The sequence below is a fragment of the Oenanthe melanoleuca genome, chromosome 6 (genome assembly GCF_029582105.1).
Source record: "Oenanthe melanoleuca isolate GR-GAL-2019-014 chromosome 6, OMel1.0, whole genome shotgun sequence".
In the NCBI taxonomy this organism is placed as follows: Eukaryota; Metazoa; Chordata; class Aves; order Passeriformes; family Muscicapidae; genus Oenanthe; species Oenanthe melanoleuca.
Window position 1 is genome coordinate 23,029,730 of NC_079340.1, and position 19,216 is coordinate 23,048,945.

Genomic DNA, 19,216 nt, shown 5'->3' on the forward strand with positions numbered 1-19,216 from the left:
ACTGGTTAAGAAATGCCTTTCAGAAATATGAGATGGGCTTGTAACTCACTAAAACTCTCTCCTGAAATAGCTGGCTTTTGAGTAGGTGGAGCAAATTATCTGAATCTGCAATCTAAATCCATGTTTGTCTTTTAATATCAAGACAGTTCTGATTTACAAGAGACTAAAGAGAAGCACTATTTAGTACTAAATACAGTCTGATACTTTGTATAATGCATATGATTACATGCTGCTGCTGCTGCTGTCAGGAAATATTATTAGCTAATTCAAGCACATAATTTCTGATCTCATGTTTGTGCTGCTTGTTTCTGAGAATGCAGAGCTTTAAGAAGGAATAACATACCTCCAGGAGACATTTTTTGTCTAACCTGCAGAGTCCAGTTCTGCTCTTGCCTTTACACTTAATCCCTGCAGCACAGTTTTCTGACTGTCTTTACAGGGCACGAGCAAGAAGGAAAATTTAAAGAAGATCACAAGATCATTTCAGAATTGCAACATTTGGTAAGTTTCCCAAATGAGGACAAAAACCTCAAGTACTGAGACACAGCTGAATGCACTCACAAAAAGGGTAATATGAGAGTGCCTGTGAAAGGCAGAAACAAGGGGGCTGTGACCCAAGAGATCTGTTCCAGTCCAGCCTGCTGCGTTTAGATGATGATGACACCAAACTGATCAAAAAGTCATGGAAAGATCTCTAAAACTCTGATAGATTGACATCCCTTGTTTTATAGTATTTAGAAACTGAACCCAAAACCAGCATACCTTGAGACTGAAGATCTGGAAAAGTTTTCTGAACAACAAAACAAATAGCACCCATTAGTATATTTTTGTTCCAAAATAAGTCTTTTGACTGAAATGTGAAAATTACCATAGCAGCACCCTTTGGTAACAGCTGCTGAAGATGCCTCTTTCTCCACTAATTTGCACTTATTGCCTATGACCTATAAACTGCACTGGCAGGGTCTAATCACACCCCAACCTGGCATATTGCAAGGCATCCTACCAACTGATCTGATGTGGTAATCACTTCACCCACCAGTGCTGGAGTGAGACAGAGCAAATATTAAAAAAAACCAAAGAAGGCTATTACACAAGATGTTCAGGACAGGAAATGAGAACATTTTAATCAGTTTAAACTTGCATATGCCTTGGCAGATTAAATACAGACTAAACAGTGGTTAAAAAAAAAAAAAGTGACCATTTTCACTTGTCTTGTGAAGGCCTAGATAGATATTGGTTTATTTTGTAGGCACTCAGGACCTCAATTTTAAATTCTGATAAAGAAATCTCCCGTGAACACTGCTCCCCTAGGCACAAGGCAGTAAGTAGCTACTCACAAATATTTACTCCCAGAAACTGATGGGCTTAACTCAGGGATTTTACTCAAAGTAGTAAAATATCTGCAGTGTCCTAGAAACTAAAATTGAAAGCTGAGATTAAATCTCTTGGACAGTTTTGTGAAAAACACAGGTGCTTCTCAGTAGCTGCAGACTTAGCCCATTTCAGAGCTGTTTTTAAACTCCAGTTGAAGGTACACTCAGCCTGATTACAAGAATACAGATCAAATTATAGCATCACAGAATGGTCTGGGGTCAGAAGGGACTTTAAGGATCATCACATTCCCAAGCCCCTGCCATGGGCAGGGACACCTTCCACCAGATCAGATTTCTCCAGGCTCCATTCAACCTGACATTGTGTTTATTAGCTACAGAAAGGTAACATCTCCTGAGAACAAATGCTATAGAGAAATTACAAGAGCTGTTTTTAATGACTATAAAGTAAGAGCAACGGCTCTAAGAACCTCAGGCACCTGAGGGAAAGATCCTCTGGTCATGAAAGGAAAGGATGAAATAACAAGTTTTTTACAGCTCATCCAGATGAACAAAATCAAAGAAGCTTCCAGATTACAAACAGTAGAAATAATATCAGAATAAGAGAAAAACTATAATGATCTAACATTTTCAGGCAAGGAAGTTTTAATGTAGAATAATTTCACCACTTGCCAAAATCAGAAGAAATCACAGTCTCCCTTCCCCTGAATTTGGTTTTTTCCATTTAGAAAATAGTCACTTTAACTGGAAGCACTGGAGTTAAAATTTAAGCTGATCTAAAAACTAACAGCACTGGGCAGTAAGACAAAACAAACTGCAGGCACAGCATGAGAACACCCTCTGCATTCCTTGTGCTGAGGCAGAGGTGAGTATTGCCTAAAACCAGCTCCACACCTGGCTGCACCCAGAGCATCTCCTCAAACAGGACCCTGCCTTTCTCTTGCCTTCACCCTTTCCTCCCGATGAAAACCCAAGCTTTTCATTTCTGCTCTGAGGAATATCCCTGTGAGTCTCCTGCATTTTGGGCTGCCAGGGCAGTGTGGCTGGAGTTACAAAAGGTGTGTAGCATGTGGGGAAGGTGTTGAGGGACCATATTCCAGCTCCATGGGCTCCCTGAGCATAGCAGGGATTGGGCAGCAGCACCTGGACTTGGGGTGGCTTAGCCTGGCACAGATCCCCACCTCTGGAAAAAGGGACTTGAGGAGCTGTTCCAGGGAAACCTCAAAGCATGTTACCTCTCTAATGAGCTCTTCCTCAAAGATTAAACCTGCAGCTTGGCCACAGCAGAAGGCTCTCAATGACTACAGTATTTATTTTCTTTTTGAGCCCTACGGATTGTGCTGGGTAAGAGAAAAATGTGTTGTATTGCAAGGAAGAAGGAACTGCTGAGCATGCAGCAGGGGAATCACACAGTCCCAATAGCCCCAACTCTGCAATTCATAGTGCTTTATATTTTTACAAGAGAACTTATCTTGGTTTTGTTACTGTTCTTGTCAATCAATTCTGAAGAAGGAACCTAAATCCCAACTCTTCTCAAGTAACACTGGAGAGCAGCTAACACAGAGAGGGAGAAATGGTTTTATTTTATTTGTGCAAAATCTCTGAAGAACTGTGTGCCCTGAATGAAATTTGCATGTACAACAGTCTTGTAGTTTACAAAAATAAACAAAATGCACAGGACTTTACAATTAAGGAGGAACATGGCTCACAATTCCTCATAGCCAGGAAATGAAAATGAACAATGTGAGGCAAGGCTTCTGGAACAGAACATTTTATATTAATTTTACAAATGTGTCTAGAAATACCTTGCAGCATTTTTCTGGGCAGTATGCTTCACTGGAAATTAAATAAACATAAAGAAAATTGCAACACTGCTGAGTGGAACAGCAAATACAGTGGGAGCTGGCTAAGCATGACCCACATGTGTGTTTAAAAAAGCCTGTGGTGGACAATTGGGCTGGAGCCAACCACAAAACAGGGCCTAACTAGCCAGAAGGCTCAGATTCCCGCTTACTCAGGGTTTAGGAACTTTGGTTAATCTTTGCTTTATGGACAACTTCCATTTTTAATAAGCTAGAAGAGTTAAAAAGAAATAATGGGAACTAAATGGATTAGCTTTTAATAGTCTCCCACGCCCAAGTTCCCCATGGACTCTTTAAAAAGGCAAATAATGAAATAAACATCCCTCTACTGTTATGACAATTCAATGTTCTCAGTATGATCAGCTAGTCCTCAGATGTGCTCTGCTTGGAGATTTGTGTCTCTGCAAGACATTACAGTTTTGGTCACAGGTGACTTCCATCAGCAGCAGCAAGCTCCCCCACTGACCTTATTTATCTGATAAAAAGCATGTGAGCAATCTAAAGAAGATACTACCATATCATCAAAATGTCTCATCTTTGGATGCTGGATGCTTTGGTAGCTGCCTTAGAGAAGAAATAAACCATTTTAACTTTTTAAAATCAATGAAATTGGTTCTTTTGCTAAATTGTGCCTCTTTAGGCAGGTATTGACCATTCCAGAGATTACTTTTTATCATACCATTTTGGTTTTCTTTTTTAATTCTAGATTTTTTGAGTTGTATTTTTTATTCCCTCTTCAACGAAAGACGAATATTCTGAATATTTGTAATCGTATTTAGAGATAATATTTGGGCTTGAGATAACTTTAGAGGATGAAATAGTATCACACAGGGGAAACAAAAGAAGGGCATAAAAATTTCCTGGCCACTTCTTGTAACATTTCCAACACCATGCCCCACAATTTCACCAGTCTAACTGTCCTTGCACAGTTACAGTGACATAAAACTGGAAAATCCAGTAATGACTGGAACTTCAAAGCATGATGAGGCTGTGTCCAGAAACACAACTGTGAGCACTTTCCTCTGAAATTCCACAGGAATCAGATGCAAAGAGACAGCATTGCCCATTTCTGTTTTCATTGTTTGGGTTTTTTTCCCAGGCAACAGCAAAGTGCCAAGAAGCTCACACATGGATTGCATCCCAAAATAACACTTGTCTACTCCCTGAAACTATTAAAGCTAAGGATCATGGGACATTTACAATGTAATTTCTTTATTATTAATCTGGCAAGTGGTGTGGTTTTTTATAAGCTCACTCATTCTGCAGACGCGACGCTCCCTCTCCCTCCTGCAGTGTCTAAAGCACTAAAACCAGAGAAAGCCACACTGTGCTGCCCTGTGTCACACACGCCACCACACAGGTCCCTGGGGGCTGCTCAGACACACCAGGACAGACCATGGCCAGCAGAGCCTCTAGAGCTACCCAGTACATGGAAACACCACACATGGCCTGTCCAAATGTGTTTCATGAAAAGAGCACTTTCAGACTAATAAAGATTTATTCTAATTTCCCACTTCAATGAACTGATCATTTTGAAGCTACTTTAAATACAGCCAGCTAAACAGATGAACAGTTTCAAGTCTCACAGCCTAGTTTATACAACATTTCCACCTGTTTGCAATCACTGATGATCCAGGAACAATTAAATGAAGAAACAAGATTAGCAGTGAATAGCCCAGAGTCTACAAATTTGAACAAGCTAAAGTACATCTTTAATCCATGAAATCAAAACAACCAATTGGCAATCCTTTTGCTTTGTCATTATTAAAGTATATACTGTTTTTAATCCAGAATCTCAGTGTATAGTAACAGCAAAAATCACTTATATCACCACGATAAGGTGCTTTGAAAGCACACTGAAGTACAAAACTATGAAGCAATTTATTTAATACTTTATCAGCAGTCAGCAGGAGAATTAGGATTAGGAATCATGATGCCACATGCCCTGCACCAGCCAGTAAACAAAGAGAGTAAGAAAAAACCCAATAATTAAAACAACAACAAAAGCCCCATGTTCAGGATGAGAAGCCTCAAATTATTCTGATGCAAATTGGTAGAAGCCAGTATGTTTAAGAAAAAAGGCCATTTCAGCCTTACTGCTCTGTTAAGCCAAAACCACAGATAAATAAATATAAGTGCAAATAAATATAAGTGCAAATACCTGTTTCCTGGATCTTGGTAACTGTCAGTAACAAGAGTGGATAGAACACCAACTTTTTCCATTATTTGCTTTAACGAGATGGGGTTGCTATTTAAACGCTAAAGAGCTATGTGAGATAATCCAGAGGGTGCCTAGAAGTGTTCACTCCAAGTTAAAAAATAGACACTAGGGCAATTTGGTGGCTCAGAGTCAACCTAGTTCCTGCCTAATTACAATCACATTAAATGACAGTGCTCCTCCAGAACAAATGATCTAGTGATTATCCTCTACCCGGAAAAGTCAACAAGCAGCACACGAGGGAGGTGGCCTCACAACCACACACACCAAGGAAAAGCCTCCCAAGAACTCCACATCCATTTTATTTCCGAATTAAAATCTGCGTTGCCAACAGCACAGTAATGCAGTATCCTCTTACCAGTGACCTCTGCTAGAGAATGAGTAACATGTAGCTTGCATATTAATTCATGTTCAGACCTCACCTCCAACAGGTGCCAGCAGTGTTGTGTAACAAGGTCTGACAGTAACACCAGCTAAATAAAAGCTTTCATTAAAGCTGTCAGAAACTCCCTGAAGATAAAACTCCACCATTTCTCCTCCCCAATGGATTTTTCCAATTCTGTATCTACAAAAATTTGATTCTGAACATTCTTGCCCATGGCATTCAGACATGATTATGATATAGTAATCATACTCTGAGTAAGTAAGCACTGCACCAGTTAAACCAGTCTCAACTGGGACTTCTGCCAACAATTATTATGTGTTTAACACTAATCCATCAATTATGATACAATTAGAAGTGCAGCACCTGAAAAAACACATTCCAAGTAAGAATGACCACCGTAAACTATGACTATTAGAGTGGCATCTTCAGAGGTAATTTTTTAAAAGTTTTTTAAAAGTTTCATGACCACAAGAACATTTATGTATGTATTTTAACGTAAGATATTTTGCTTTTGGAAGCTTTCCCCCTTATTTCATCTGAATTCATTTACAATTCAAGCATATCAAATCTGGTGTACTTCATGAGAACAAGAATGTTAAATTGATTGGTCTAGGTATCTCCACTGGTATTTAAGTAAGCATGAAGCAAACAAACAGTGAAACAAGTTTTTTAAATTTCACACTTCAGAAAACTAAGCACTCCTAGCAGCATTTAGAGAATCTGCTGAATGACTTTGAGCTCAACTCAGCTTTCACCACAGGTAACAAAAGCTAGTCCACTTATGTTCATTTGTAAATGTGGTGTAGCTGCCAAACTCCTCCAGCCTTTCACACTGGGACCACAAAATAACTTTGACCAGCTTTAAGGTAACAAAATCAGAATAGGTTTAAATTCAATGATATTACTGGTTTTGCTTCTAAGTCACTTTAGATTCACATTTTCAAGGATTTTTCCTTTAGCTACTGGAGTAAGAATAAAAAGAGACAAAAAAAGACTGAAATAAAAAGAGAAGAAAAGAAGAAAGAGAAAGAAAATAATCTTGACAATGACACCTTGTATTTTTTATTTCTCTTTTTTCATAACATTTGCAGAGCTTCAGCAATATCCAAGAGTCAGAGCATACCTGGACTTTAGTGAAACAAATCAACATCCTACAACTAATGGCTGTGACCAGCACACATAGTCTGCACCTGAAGCATTAATAAAACAGTAAAAGATATAATATCAAACACCAAGGGGAAATAATTTCAGTCATACTCTATCATGTTAAGTTTGCACTTTTTAAAGTAACTACTTGATGAATGTTAGCACTACGACCATGAAAAGTACCAGAAATAGAAATCTGACAACACTGCCTCTGGAATGAGATTGCTTCAGATTCTCACAATACTGGATTATCAAAATAACTCCCATGAAACTGGTATACCAAAGCCATTAATAGCACAGATTTATAGTACAGTCTTGGCATCAGGTTCTCTCATTCTCTCCCATTCCCTCCCTCTCTCTCTCTCTGAAAGAGGATAGCAATTCCAAAACAAAAATGTGCCTCCCCTTAATGTATTTCCAATGTTGTGCTTTCCATGAAAATCTGATATGCTAGCAGCATTTCTGCTCACTATATTTTGCATAAGACATTTCTAGATGCTAAGAACAGGTATCTAAACTTTACCACAGACTAATTTTGGGCTATCAGCTCCCAGCTCCTAGTGGGAAACCCTCCTTTACATGACTGCAGTCCCATCTTCCATAAGGAAATTCTTTCTGAAAGTAAGGATTTCTTACACAAGTAAGGATAAACATGATGAAGACTTGAATGCATGAGCTCTTAAAGACAAGCACGCCTTCCTTTGGATCCTGTACAACATTTAGCAAACTGTCAGCACTTAACCACAACAAATGTTAAGGAAACACTTAGAAAAAAATATAGGCATTTCCATCAAACTGAATCAGCAGTAACACAGCTGAAGTTTTAAAGAAATTTTTGACACAAAGGTAAACCTGCCAATGACTGCAACAAGGTGAAGATATTTTGACAGGGAATGGTATAAAATCCCTCTCTTCTTACATGCTATATATAGTTACATTCATTAAATGCTTCCACATCTGACAAACCAGCTGACAGAGAGATTCAAATAATGCCACCTCTTAAGACTGTTGCTCAAACATATTCATTGGAAATTGGAAAGCTTCAGAAATGCAACACAGGATCCATTACTTAGCCCTGGACACTGCAACTTGCACAACCTGGCAAATCATATGATGCACTAAGGCATTTTTCTCAAATTAGCTTCCACTTGGAGAATCAAAAGATATCTAACAGTTCTAAAACACTTCCCCAGAAATACCACCGATGTGAATCACAAATGCAATGTGGCATTTAAGCATGAGGTTGAGAAACTTGACTTCTTTTTCCGTTTCTACATCAGACACACGTTTCCCCTTCTGTTGAATATCCTCTGCTCATCACACTGTATGACTTCTCAAAATAACCAAGCTAAACTTTGAAGATACACCTCCCACAAACAGAATACTGACAATTACTAGATGCTGTTGTTTTTAACTCTGTAGCAGTCCAGACATCTGATAAGGATACGGACTTCATCAGTCTTTTATGCTCTAAGCTTGGAACCTTGAGATCTGTGGACTAAATTCTTGGCTCAACCAAACCTCCAATGTGATCTTGTAAAAAGATCACCCTAGTGTGTGCACTTTGATTCCCAAACTATAAACTAAGAGTGGTAACATTTGAATTCTATGTTCTTTACTTACTGTAATTGTTTTACAGCAAAGATGCTTTTAGGCATACCTAATAGTGAAAAGGCTGGGCCCTCACCTAGTGCTCCTGCATGCTCCTGTGGTCACACAGTTACTCACACTAGGTGTAATTCTCAAACAATTTCTGACCCCTTTTGATCTCTTCCTTATTCATATTTGTGCATTCCAGTGTCTAAGGCTCTGCTCTCCCAATGTGCACTGCAATAATTATGATAAAACCTCTGCCACTGAGTATTTATTGACTTGAAAGCTTCTATCCAAAATCTGACTTTGATTAATCTTCGCAAGAAGAAGAAGCATATCCTCTCTCACTCTAGTACGTGCATCTCAACTCAGCTATCTGCAAACTCCTGCAGGCCAATACTGCGCCATCTCCTAAGCTCTCTTCTACCAACACTTCCACGCAGAAGATAAGAACAACCTTCCTGTTTTACTAACAAGCAAAAAAACCCCAAGCAATGTGAGGTTTGTGTTTATTTTTGGAGCTCCAGGGATGACTTACCGGTGATAGGCTTCCCGGCGGTACTTTTTCAGAGCATGTCCGTCCATGTTTGCAGGCAGATCTGCTGCATTCTGAAGTCGGTCGCTCCATGAGGTTGTCATCTTCAAATGCTTACTTATTTCTGAAAGAGATAGAAAAGAAAAGCTTGCTTAAGTTCAAGGTTTGTTTTGCCAGAAAATTGTCTGTTTCCTGGTATGAAGGAACTCCTGTGCAACTCAGGAAGTCTTGCAAAGTACCCAGTGGAATGACCTGAGTATGCAGGTCAAGTAAGATGCTGCTCTTTGAGATGTTAAAACAGAGAGCTAGGAAGGCTGTTCTACTTGTCTGCAAAGATACCCCTATCCATTGTGATAATGCATTTACAAACAGAGACCTTGTTTCCAAATCTAAAAAGGGGTATTTTTGACTCTAGAGTTACTAATATGCATTAATGTAGGTGATAGAAAACCCTTAATACATGAGATGAATTCAGCAGTGTAAACTGTACAAGCCCCACTGGGACTGACCTTGCCACTTTTACCATAGAGTGAAAACAAAGAGCCTTGTCCCTGGCCATTTGATCTCTAAGCAAAGACAGAGCTTCAAACTGATGCTAAATTAGCAGAAACAATTGGAAGGAAAGTAGAAAGATGATCCTTTGTCCTCTGCAGGTCAGACACATTCAGGCGGAGCAAGAACGCGCTGCAAACCTGTAACATGAGCGATGCAAATATTCACCAGCAGATCTTCACAAACATGAGCGCCCCTTCTCAAGTGCTGGCTGTCACAACCAAACCACAGATAGCCCTCATCAGGAGGGCCCTGCTGAGGAAAGAGGGGCACCTTTCCCAGTTTTGTTATTAGCACACTGGGGCAGCCCTGCTTGCCTGCTTCTCCAGCCAGACACATGCGCTGCTGTATTCCCTGGCTCCAGGTGGGGTTATGAAGCAGCCCCATGGTGGGTCAGTTCAGCTCACCAGTCCAAGTCCTCATCTATCCAAACCAACTGATCAAAGGTGAGGAAAGGCTAGTAGCCCCCAGTGGTCAGCTGAACCTAGGCTGAAACCAGCTCAACCTGCCAAATGTTGTCATTAGAGCTGGTGGGGAGAACAGGGTGGGACACACAACCCACAGTGATACCAAATCAGGTATTGCATGAAACCATTCTTGTGTAACCCACACAACTGCTGGACTGCAGGTCTTGGCTTGTTTGCTCTTCTTAAAAGAAACAAAACCACCCACAAACTACATGGGTAATGATATAGCAACTACATCTGGACACCTCTAAAATATGACTGCATTCATTTTACAGAAGGGAATTTAATGATTCCAGCAAAGCAGAGAGCAGAGGAAGTGTTCAAACCAGCACCAGAACTCACAGTGCTCTCAGCATCACACACATGCTCCTCAAGGAAATCTGTATAACTTTTTCATTTTAAATTCTATTAAAGAGCAACAGTTCCAATTGTCACAGCACTCCTTAGTATATTTACCTACTAGCTGCTGGTCATAAACATCAAACAGAGAGCAAACAGCTTGTCTGTAAAAAATACGCTCCTCCTCCTCTTCCAGCATTCTCTGCTTGTCTCCCAGTCACTATAACCAAGGCTTACAAATACATCTTCTGCCACATCCTAAAGGTCACCAAATCCAGGCCCTGGCAGGCAGCCCAAGAGACCGCATGCCATTGCTGAGAGCTCTCCCCCTAAGTTCCCTGCAACACACCCAGGAGAGGAGGTCACCACAGAGAGGATGACAGGCCATTCCAGCCAGCCACAACAGGGCATGCAGGGAGAATCAGCTTCCAAAATAGCCCCAGCCACAGCCACCAAGGGCTTTACAAGCAATTACCAGCTATCTATTTAAGCCGTGCCCAAAGGCAGACAGAAGGCAGCACAGGACACAGAACTCAACGCCCCTCAAGCACTGACCTGTTCCCATTTCACTGGGAAGGCAGGGCACTGCCTGCAGCAAGGCTCCTCTGGGACAGCAAGGGCTGCTCAGGAAGGGAGCAGTGTCCCTGCAAGGCTCACAGACTCAACCAAGACATGCAGCAGAGAGAGTGATTTGGTAAGACCTCAAGACAGCAAACTACAGAAAGGGCTTCTGCTCTCGGAGGGTGGGAAAGCATCTACGTCATGGACATTTCAAGATGATCCAGATCATCACCATCTTGGTCTATTTTAAAGCTACTAGCCCAGAGCTCCAGATTCGGATCTGAGAGACATACTCTTTGAAAGCCTCTAAAAGGCACATTAAAAAGCTCTGAAAAAGCTGTTGCATGGCTGGCCTTAGACAGCTCTGGGTCTAGGTCTTCCAAACAAGTCCAAATTTAAGCTCCTACTGTTTAGAAGGGGTACACCACCCAGCCAGACACATAGCAAGATTCAAAGATTTACACCAACAGACTATCCCAGAGACACTGTGTTCTGCCAGCCTCTTCCCATTTCTTCTGCTGCCCATCACAATGCCACACCAGATGCTGACACAGGTACCAAGTTAGGACTGCTTCCAGAGGCCATCCATGCCAGACAGCTGACAGTATACACGGACAGTATCCTACAAAATACCCTATAATCCAGATGGCAGAAGAATTCTAGCAGACTACCTTTATAATATCCATTCTAAAATAAGGAATCAGTGAAGCAATTTGAGCTCCTATGTGATGAAACCCTCCTCTACAGTACAAAAAATCAGACAGCATCATTTTGCGTGTTGGGATTCAAAAAGCTGAGACTTGAGGAAACCACAAAAATCTGAGTTTCCATAATTAAGCAAAGAAGGCCTGAATTCTTTTAATAATCCAGCAGTATTTTGCTGTAGATGCAATCAACAGAGTTTGCAAGCAAGACAAGTTTTGTAGACAGAGGCAGTATCCTTTATTAGACCAACTGGTATGGCTGGAAAAAATAGACAGGCTCTTGGGTACACAAGCCTACATGAACTTTCAAATTCTGAAGGTTCCTCTAATGAAAAATATTATCTTTACCTTCAGGTTTTGCCCTGATTTATCAAAATATTTCTTCTAATGTTCACACAGCATTAAGTTGCAAAAAATTATGCTACAGGTTTCTATTACACGTACTCAAAGGCAGGCTTACAGCTTAGCAGGCTCCACTGACACTGTGACAACAGCTTGCTGCCCTGAAACAAAACACTGACAACTGACAAAATATATTGTGAGGGATCTTCACCACCCAAAAGTCTTACTCATGCAAAAAGCCTCATGGACTTCACCGAAATTATTCTGCGCTTCAAAGGCACAAAAATAAGCCTGCTTGCATGGGTAAGAAATCTGGGACCTGGTCCCTGAATGCAAATTCCCTCTTCCAAATAGAGAGAGAAAAACAAGAAGGATAGAATCACTCCATACACTTGTAAGCCACTGGAATAAACATCTAAGAGAGCATGCAGACAGCCGGGCAGGATTCTCAACTCAAGCAACTGAAATATGATGCATCTTTCTTTAGTTACAAATCTATTTTTGCAATCAATAATCTGTAAATAGCTTCACATAAAAATAGAAATCTTTACATAGATAAAGCATGTCAGAACACATCCCCATAATTTATTGCTCCTTGCTTGTGCTGTCTTAATTAAGCATCTGATAGCATTTATGGTACAGGATTCCTATTGAAAAGGTATTTAAATCTCAGCTGCAAAGTTTTGATACAGTTGTTGCCCAGCACATATGCTTTGGTCCAAAAGAAAGTGAGATTTTTAGCATATATTTTGAATTAAATCCATTTGTCAGACTTTAGATGATTTAAAATATTATCCATACTGTATTTTTTCAAATACTCATATAAATTAAATAAAATGTGCCAAAGCATTTCCCTTCAAATTTTACTATTACTTGTTAAATCTTTTTTGGGCAGCAAATAGTTAGAAATTTCTGCACCTGATAATATCTGACATGTTCACGCTAAATGCACTGGCTGCCTCTCATTTTTTCTGAGTTCATCTCGACACTTTGATGATGCAATGCCAAATCAGAGGCATACACACTAAAACGTGGAGATGAGCAAAACTCTGGTGACAATCCCACTATTTCCTGGAGATTCTCCGAGAGTTTATACAGCTGAAAACAAAAGCATCCCTAACTAAAGCCAAGGTTGTAGTGTACTCCCACTGACTCACCGTGCACTACATCTGCCTCTTCTCACATGTTCTGCCTCAAGAATCATTAATACCTTGGCAGCACAGCCCACTCACGTACGTGCACAGCGGAAAGTGAACAGAGGGAAAACCATCACAGCCAAGGTTGGCTCCTCAGGAGCTCTGTGTCTAGTCGGAGCCTGTGGGAGTACAGACGAGCCTTGTGACGCCCCTGCCAAGCCTGGAGCAGCTCCTGGCTCCTCACTGCAGTGCTGCTCCACCCCAAAGTGCTTTGTGGGGTCTCAGCAAGGGAGGAGAGAACCATCCTAAAATCCTAAAGACTGGAAAAAGCGAAGGGAGCAGGAATAGGGTTGGCTTGTTCATGACTTGTGTCATGACACAGCCTCAGGAATAGGGCAGGGGAGGGGAAAAGTCATCTTTTCTGTAGCTTAGAGGTCTGTCCATGTGAGGATGGTCAGGAAAAGCCAGTGACTCACTTCCTAGGAGCATTCCACTCCCTCCACTGAGGGCAGAAATAGCTTGCACCTTGTTCAGGCTAGACACTTGGGACAGCAAGCACTGGAGGTGAAATCCACGCAGGTTAGCATCATACCTCCTCCATTCTCTGGGATGGACAGAGAAAAGTGGCCAGGACTGTGTCATGCCCCTCAATGGCACCTCCCAGTGCCACTGTGTGAGCAGGGGCTGGGCAGGCTCCTGGCCTCACCAGAAGTGCCATTCTCACACCTGCAGTCCCAAAGCACTTCACCAGCTCCCGTTCACATAATACATTTACAGGCAGCAAAAGTGCTGTCCCCATTTTGTCAGCTAAGGATAGCAAAGCACAGAGAAGGTAATAACACAGAGCAAGTGGGAATCAAATGCAGAAGCACTAATTTCTCAGTCCCTGTGCTAAAAGTCAGCCTGAGCTCCTAGTGCTGTCAGGATGAATCACAGATACACTGCATGTTCCTAGCACAGTATACTTTTACACAAATTCAAATTTCAATACTTAGTCAACTGGCAGACACAGAGAGGTCAGCCCGTACTTCTGCGTGACAGAAGCCACAGAGCAGCAGGTTTCTGATGGGCTCCAAGACACAGGGATTGCATGGATGCCAAATGATGCTGATTTTATTCTGAACTGCAGCCCTAGACACTAGCTCTCTTAGTTCACATGGCTCCTTCCCTCTCCCCCACAACCCTGGGATGACAATTCAAACCACTCTTGACTTTTGCTGACAACTCTTCTGCTTTGATGGCCAAAGGAAAACTGTTTCCAAAAGGTGTTTTTAATTAGCGATGCTTTCAGAAAATTACTGTGCCCATGTCTTGAGAAATAAGCAGTGATGCTTCTAAATGATCTAAACCAGAAAACTGACTCTTTTTCTCTCCCCTCCTTGTGCCTAAAGTTAAGTTCTTCACTTGAAGATCTTCCACTTTGGTGTGGCTGCCTGACAGCAAAGCTTCATGTCCATTATGGCAGGACAGGCAAAATACATCCTTCATATTAGAATATTAAATTACTTCCAAGAGACACTTCAAAGAGTACTCTCACTCATGGTAATTAAGGTTGGCTTTAAGCAGGATAATTCTGTATACTGATTACAGGGTATTAAAGAGGTAGAGAGCTGCTGTTAAGAACCTGTTAAGGTTAACCACAGACGTGCAGTCAGTTTACAGGTGCCACTTGTGGTATCCAAAGATCCACTGGATTACATTAGATGGGTAACACTCTCCTCACTCCATGGATCATATTAAACCTCCTATCTCCAAGCCTACGATCTCTGACACTGTCTCTAACTCATCCTACAGCAAGGGGGTAGCAGTTACTCTTGGACACCACCACAGTGCTTACATCATGAAGCTGCTTTTTCAAGAGCATGCTTTTAGTGAAATTTGTAAAGCATTCCCAGTCATATGTTCATTTGACTATTGTCTGACTGATAGGCAATGGTAACTCATGGACTATTTCTGAGTGGGTAAGATATGAGAAAGGAGAATTTTACTCATCCCATTTCTTATGGGATTTGATCTCATTTCAGGCTGAATTTTATCTCTGTTTTAATGCCAGATGCTAAAGTAATGTCTGTGTATCAAATATGTTGTAAAATATATTTAACAAAACCCTACTTATTTTACATGGACTTTTAAATCATAATATTTCTACTGGCAACTATACCCACAGAGTGACTGTACAGTTCCTAGAGCTATAGCAACACTCCAGGACTCAAATGCATTTGACAGACTAAAACCCAGAAATACATTAATTTGGAGTTTCTTCTCGAGTACATCCATTTCTATCCAAGAAATTCTATTCTTTCAGGAGTTCCAAGCAGCACTCGTTCATTAAGATATTTTAAGTATTATTTAATTATCATCAATGTTATGGATGGTTAGAATAGAATTTGGAAAACTATGAAATCTGCAGTGCAACTCTGAGGAGCAAACCTCAAATCTGACCCTTTGTACCATAGACCATTCATTCTCCTCATCTATCTGCAAATGAATTTAATGCCTTGAAACAGGAACTCCATTCTCCAGTGAGTTAAGCATATTTTCTACATTCCATATTGCTCATGCTTCTCCACTATCTCTTCCAGAACTACCATTTTAGTTATTTCCAATTTACTGCTTCTTACATAATGAGCTTGTTAGGGGTAATGGTATTTCTCCACTTCTCTAACTCTAGTGTGCCCCATTCTCCCAGCACCAAAAAAATAAAGAAGGTCCATACTTAAGGAATGTGAGACTTGATCCAGAAGCACAAGAGCTATGCCACAGAGAAGAATTAGCAAACATGAGCTCTCAAAGAAATGCTGCAGCTGCAGGTCAAATATGATCCTTGGATGTACAAGACTACCAAGCAGGACTCCATTGTCTGTCTCTGTCACTGACACAAGCTCTGCTGGAAAACTGTCTTCAGCCTGCTGTCCCCATTCAGAAAGACACTGATTACACTGAGAAAGGAATAATGCTGGGAGAGAGAGTAAGGCTGGAGTGGAAGGCTGCCAGTGTACAGAGAGTAGCTCTGCAGGTGATTTGAAAATGGTCTAGAAGCATTTGCACACAGGCAAGCAGCCTGACTGTGGAGGGCTCTCAGTCTAGCAATGACAGAAGATTCCTGGAAGTTAAATAAATCAAACAACACAAAAATATTAACAGAGAGGAGAGTTAGCTATGAAACAACAAATTTATGAAATACTTTTTCCACCATCAGAGGGCTCTAAATGAAGTGAGTGGGTGTTTCAATCAGCATTTTTTTTCAGAGTCAAGAATAAATGCAGTAAGTCAAATGGTCTGAGCTATACAGCAGGACAGTCAAACTGAGTATCATGCCTCAGGAGACTTTTCCTCACCTTATACCCCAATACCTCAGCAGATATGAGGCTGAGGCACAACCAGTATTCAAAAGAAACCTCCAGAGTAGCTTCACATGAACAGAAGGTGAATGGATAAGAAAAGGCTCTTCTGAGCCAACACCAATGCAATAAACTGTGCACCCTGATGGCCCTGGGAAACTCTTCCTTGGGAAAAGGCCCTCAGCAGCCTGCAGCAACCTCTGCCATGGAGGTTCCCAAACTGCTGTCCAATTGAGCACCTGCCAAAGGCAAGCACGGACCTGGCTACAAAGATGTTCTCACTGCCTTTTTTGTTTCCAGCTGTTAAATTCCAGCAAGAAACATGTAACATAATTAAATTACTTTACTCACATTGTTTTTCCCGTAAGCAATTCCTCTAGTTGCCCAGAGTCCTGAAAGATTAAAAACTAGAGTTGAATTTGACCCTTTTGTTGTAATACAGCCCACCCTACAGAAATTTATAGTATATTTATTTAAAAATATTTATCAGAGTTCTCATATATTTACTTTAGCTGAAAAATTCGGCAGTAAACTTTGATGCCAATGCCCATCACAACAGGAATTCAATGTTTGAATGATACTTGCAAATACTATCTTTGCTACACAGATGAAGCCTGACAGCATGCCAGCCAAGCTGTAGGTTAACATAAAGATCACAAAAGGCAGAAATGTCAGCATGGAAGTTCTGCAAATCAGAAAGGGAAGTCAAGACAATTTTTTTTTATTCCATCTCTTTTATTTTACATCAGAACAATGTGCTGGCAATAACAGAGAAATGTAATCCCTGGTACTCAGCAGGCAGAGCACTGCTCCCCATTCTCAAAGGAAACTGCCAATTTTTCTTCCCTTCCCTTGTCACCCCTAAGTAGTGCCACTGATGCTCAGCCTGTTCAAGGGTCTATTCCCAACTCAGGACAGCTGAACGCCATGTGAGTCACAGCTCCCAAAGGGAAGAACAAGATGAGACATGCCATCCCCAGAGAGAGAACTGGGAAGCCATCCTGCCACATACCAATTTCAAACCAAGGAGCAACTGCCACTCTAATCTGCTGTTAAGGATTATACAACAGTAGCTCTTTTGGCAGCAGATCAGAGTGTTTCAAAACAATGATGCTTTTCATTAGATTCCACTGTGCTTCGGGAAGCAATCTCAGACCTAACAGGCCTTTCCAGAAGCAATAATGACAAAGTATTTGAGATGCACAACTGGGCTCAGTGGCACAGTCATTCTGATAACATGCAACCAGGACAGCTTGGATAATGCAAACAGCCAAAAGTTCACTTCATCTTCTGAACACAGAAGCTGAAGGAGGACATTTTTATTGTCTTTCCTTACTGACTGAGCTTACTGATACAAAAACCCTTGTCTCTGAAGATCACATCCCTGCTTCATTAATATTTTATGGAAAGAGCAAAGATACTTAAACTTCATTCTCGTTTTTTCTAGCCTTTAAAAAGAAGAAGAAGGATTATTTTTTGGAGACCCTTGAACCCTCTTCCATGCAGCATGGGCCCTCTCTACACATTTATGGGCTACACAAACAGATGTGAAAGCAGAATCAGCATCTGAACCATCTCTGCAGGCTGGAAATATGAACTCACATCTCTCTCCAGCCTCAGCAGAAAGTATTCCCTGCTCAGCCCCAGTGAGGAGAGCCAACTGGCTGGCCAGCCTGAGTCCCAGGGCTCTAGACACAACTCTTGCCAAGGGACACGCCACTGAATAAAGAACTGGGGAGCACCGGCTCCTCCTCCCTTAAAAAAAGGGATTGAAAAAAACCACTGAGATCAACAGCTGAAAACAATCCAATAATTCTGAGAACTGCTCTGTCAAAACCAGTGAGAATTTTCTTTCCCTGCTAAGAGTTTTGTTTTCCAGTACCATTCCCTTCTCCTCTCAGCTTCTTTAAGGAAAAAGTTGAGCAAATGCTTACATACTAACCTGGTCTCTCTTCTTTTTGAAAACTTACCAAACAATTAAAGACAGATCTTTGACAAATAAACCCATCTTTCAAAAAACTGGATGACTATGGAACTATGCCAGACACAGACTAATATTCAGCAAAGCCAGGAACTTCATACACAAAATTCAGCCAATTTTCAGCTTGCTATTTTTTCACAAAACCCAAACCAAAATAATGAAACTCCACAGCTGTAAAGGGCACTGTGAAAATAAATACTGAGATAATTTAGTAAGGAGGATCCTGATTCTCTGCTATCCTAACATATAGGGCTCCAGACACAAACTAGCCTAATATACTCTTCCTGCTTTCATCCATAATAATAGTTACACATCTCCCTTCCAAGAAGCCTTCCCTGAGGCTGATCCAGCCTTTCAGGTGAGAACAGCCTGTGAGCAGGCTCAGCTCATCAAAATCGACCCTGGGCTGGCTCTCATACTCTCCTGAAGTGCTCACAAAAGCCAGAATTACAACTTCCACCTTCTGTGTGTTCCTCCTAGTTCAGTACCTACAGGTACCCCTGCCCTGCAATCTGTGACACACAGAAGTCCCCTTTCTCCCCAAATCAGAGGCTGGCCAGTGCCTAGCACTCACCACGGAGATCACAAGGGCATGTACCCAAAACCTACCCGGCACTCTGTTCTCAGCAGGCAGCAGCTCCCTGCTGACATGAAACAAGCCACACAGACCTACCAACCCAGCAAGCACAAAGATGGAAAATCAAGGAACGTGAAGACTGAACA

At 41.2% G+C, this 19,216-nt stretch overlaps 1 protein-coding gene across 6 annotated transcripts in view; it reads right to left on the bottom strand.

Moving 5' to 3' along the window:
- Window positions 1-19,216, bottom strand: part of NT5C2 (5'-nucleotidase, cytosolic II) — a 59,830-nt gene that overhangs the window by 32,012 nt on the left and 8,602 nt on the right. For 3 of the 6 annotated variants that reach the window (XM_056494265.1, XM_056494266.1, XM_056494267.1), the window contains one exon: window positions 9,074-9,194. In XM_056494265.1, coding sequence (XP_056350240.1) covers window positions 9,074-9,174 — 101 coding nt within the window. In that variant the 5' untranslated portion in view covers window positions 9,175-9,194. Of the gene's footprint in view, window positions 1-9,073; window positions 9,195-13,192; window positions 13,346-16,863; window positions 16,905-19,216 lie in introns of those variants that run through there. The other 3 variants (XM_056494269.1, XM_056494268.1, XM_056494270.1) reach the window with 2 other exon arrangements.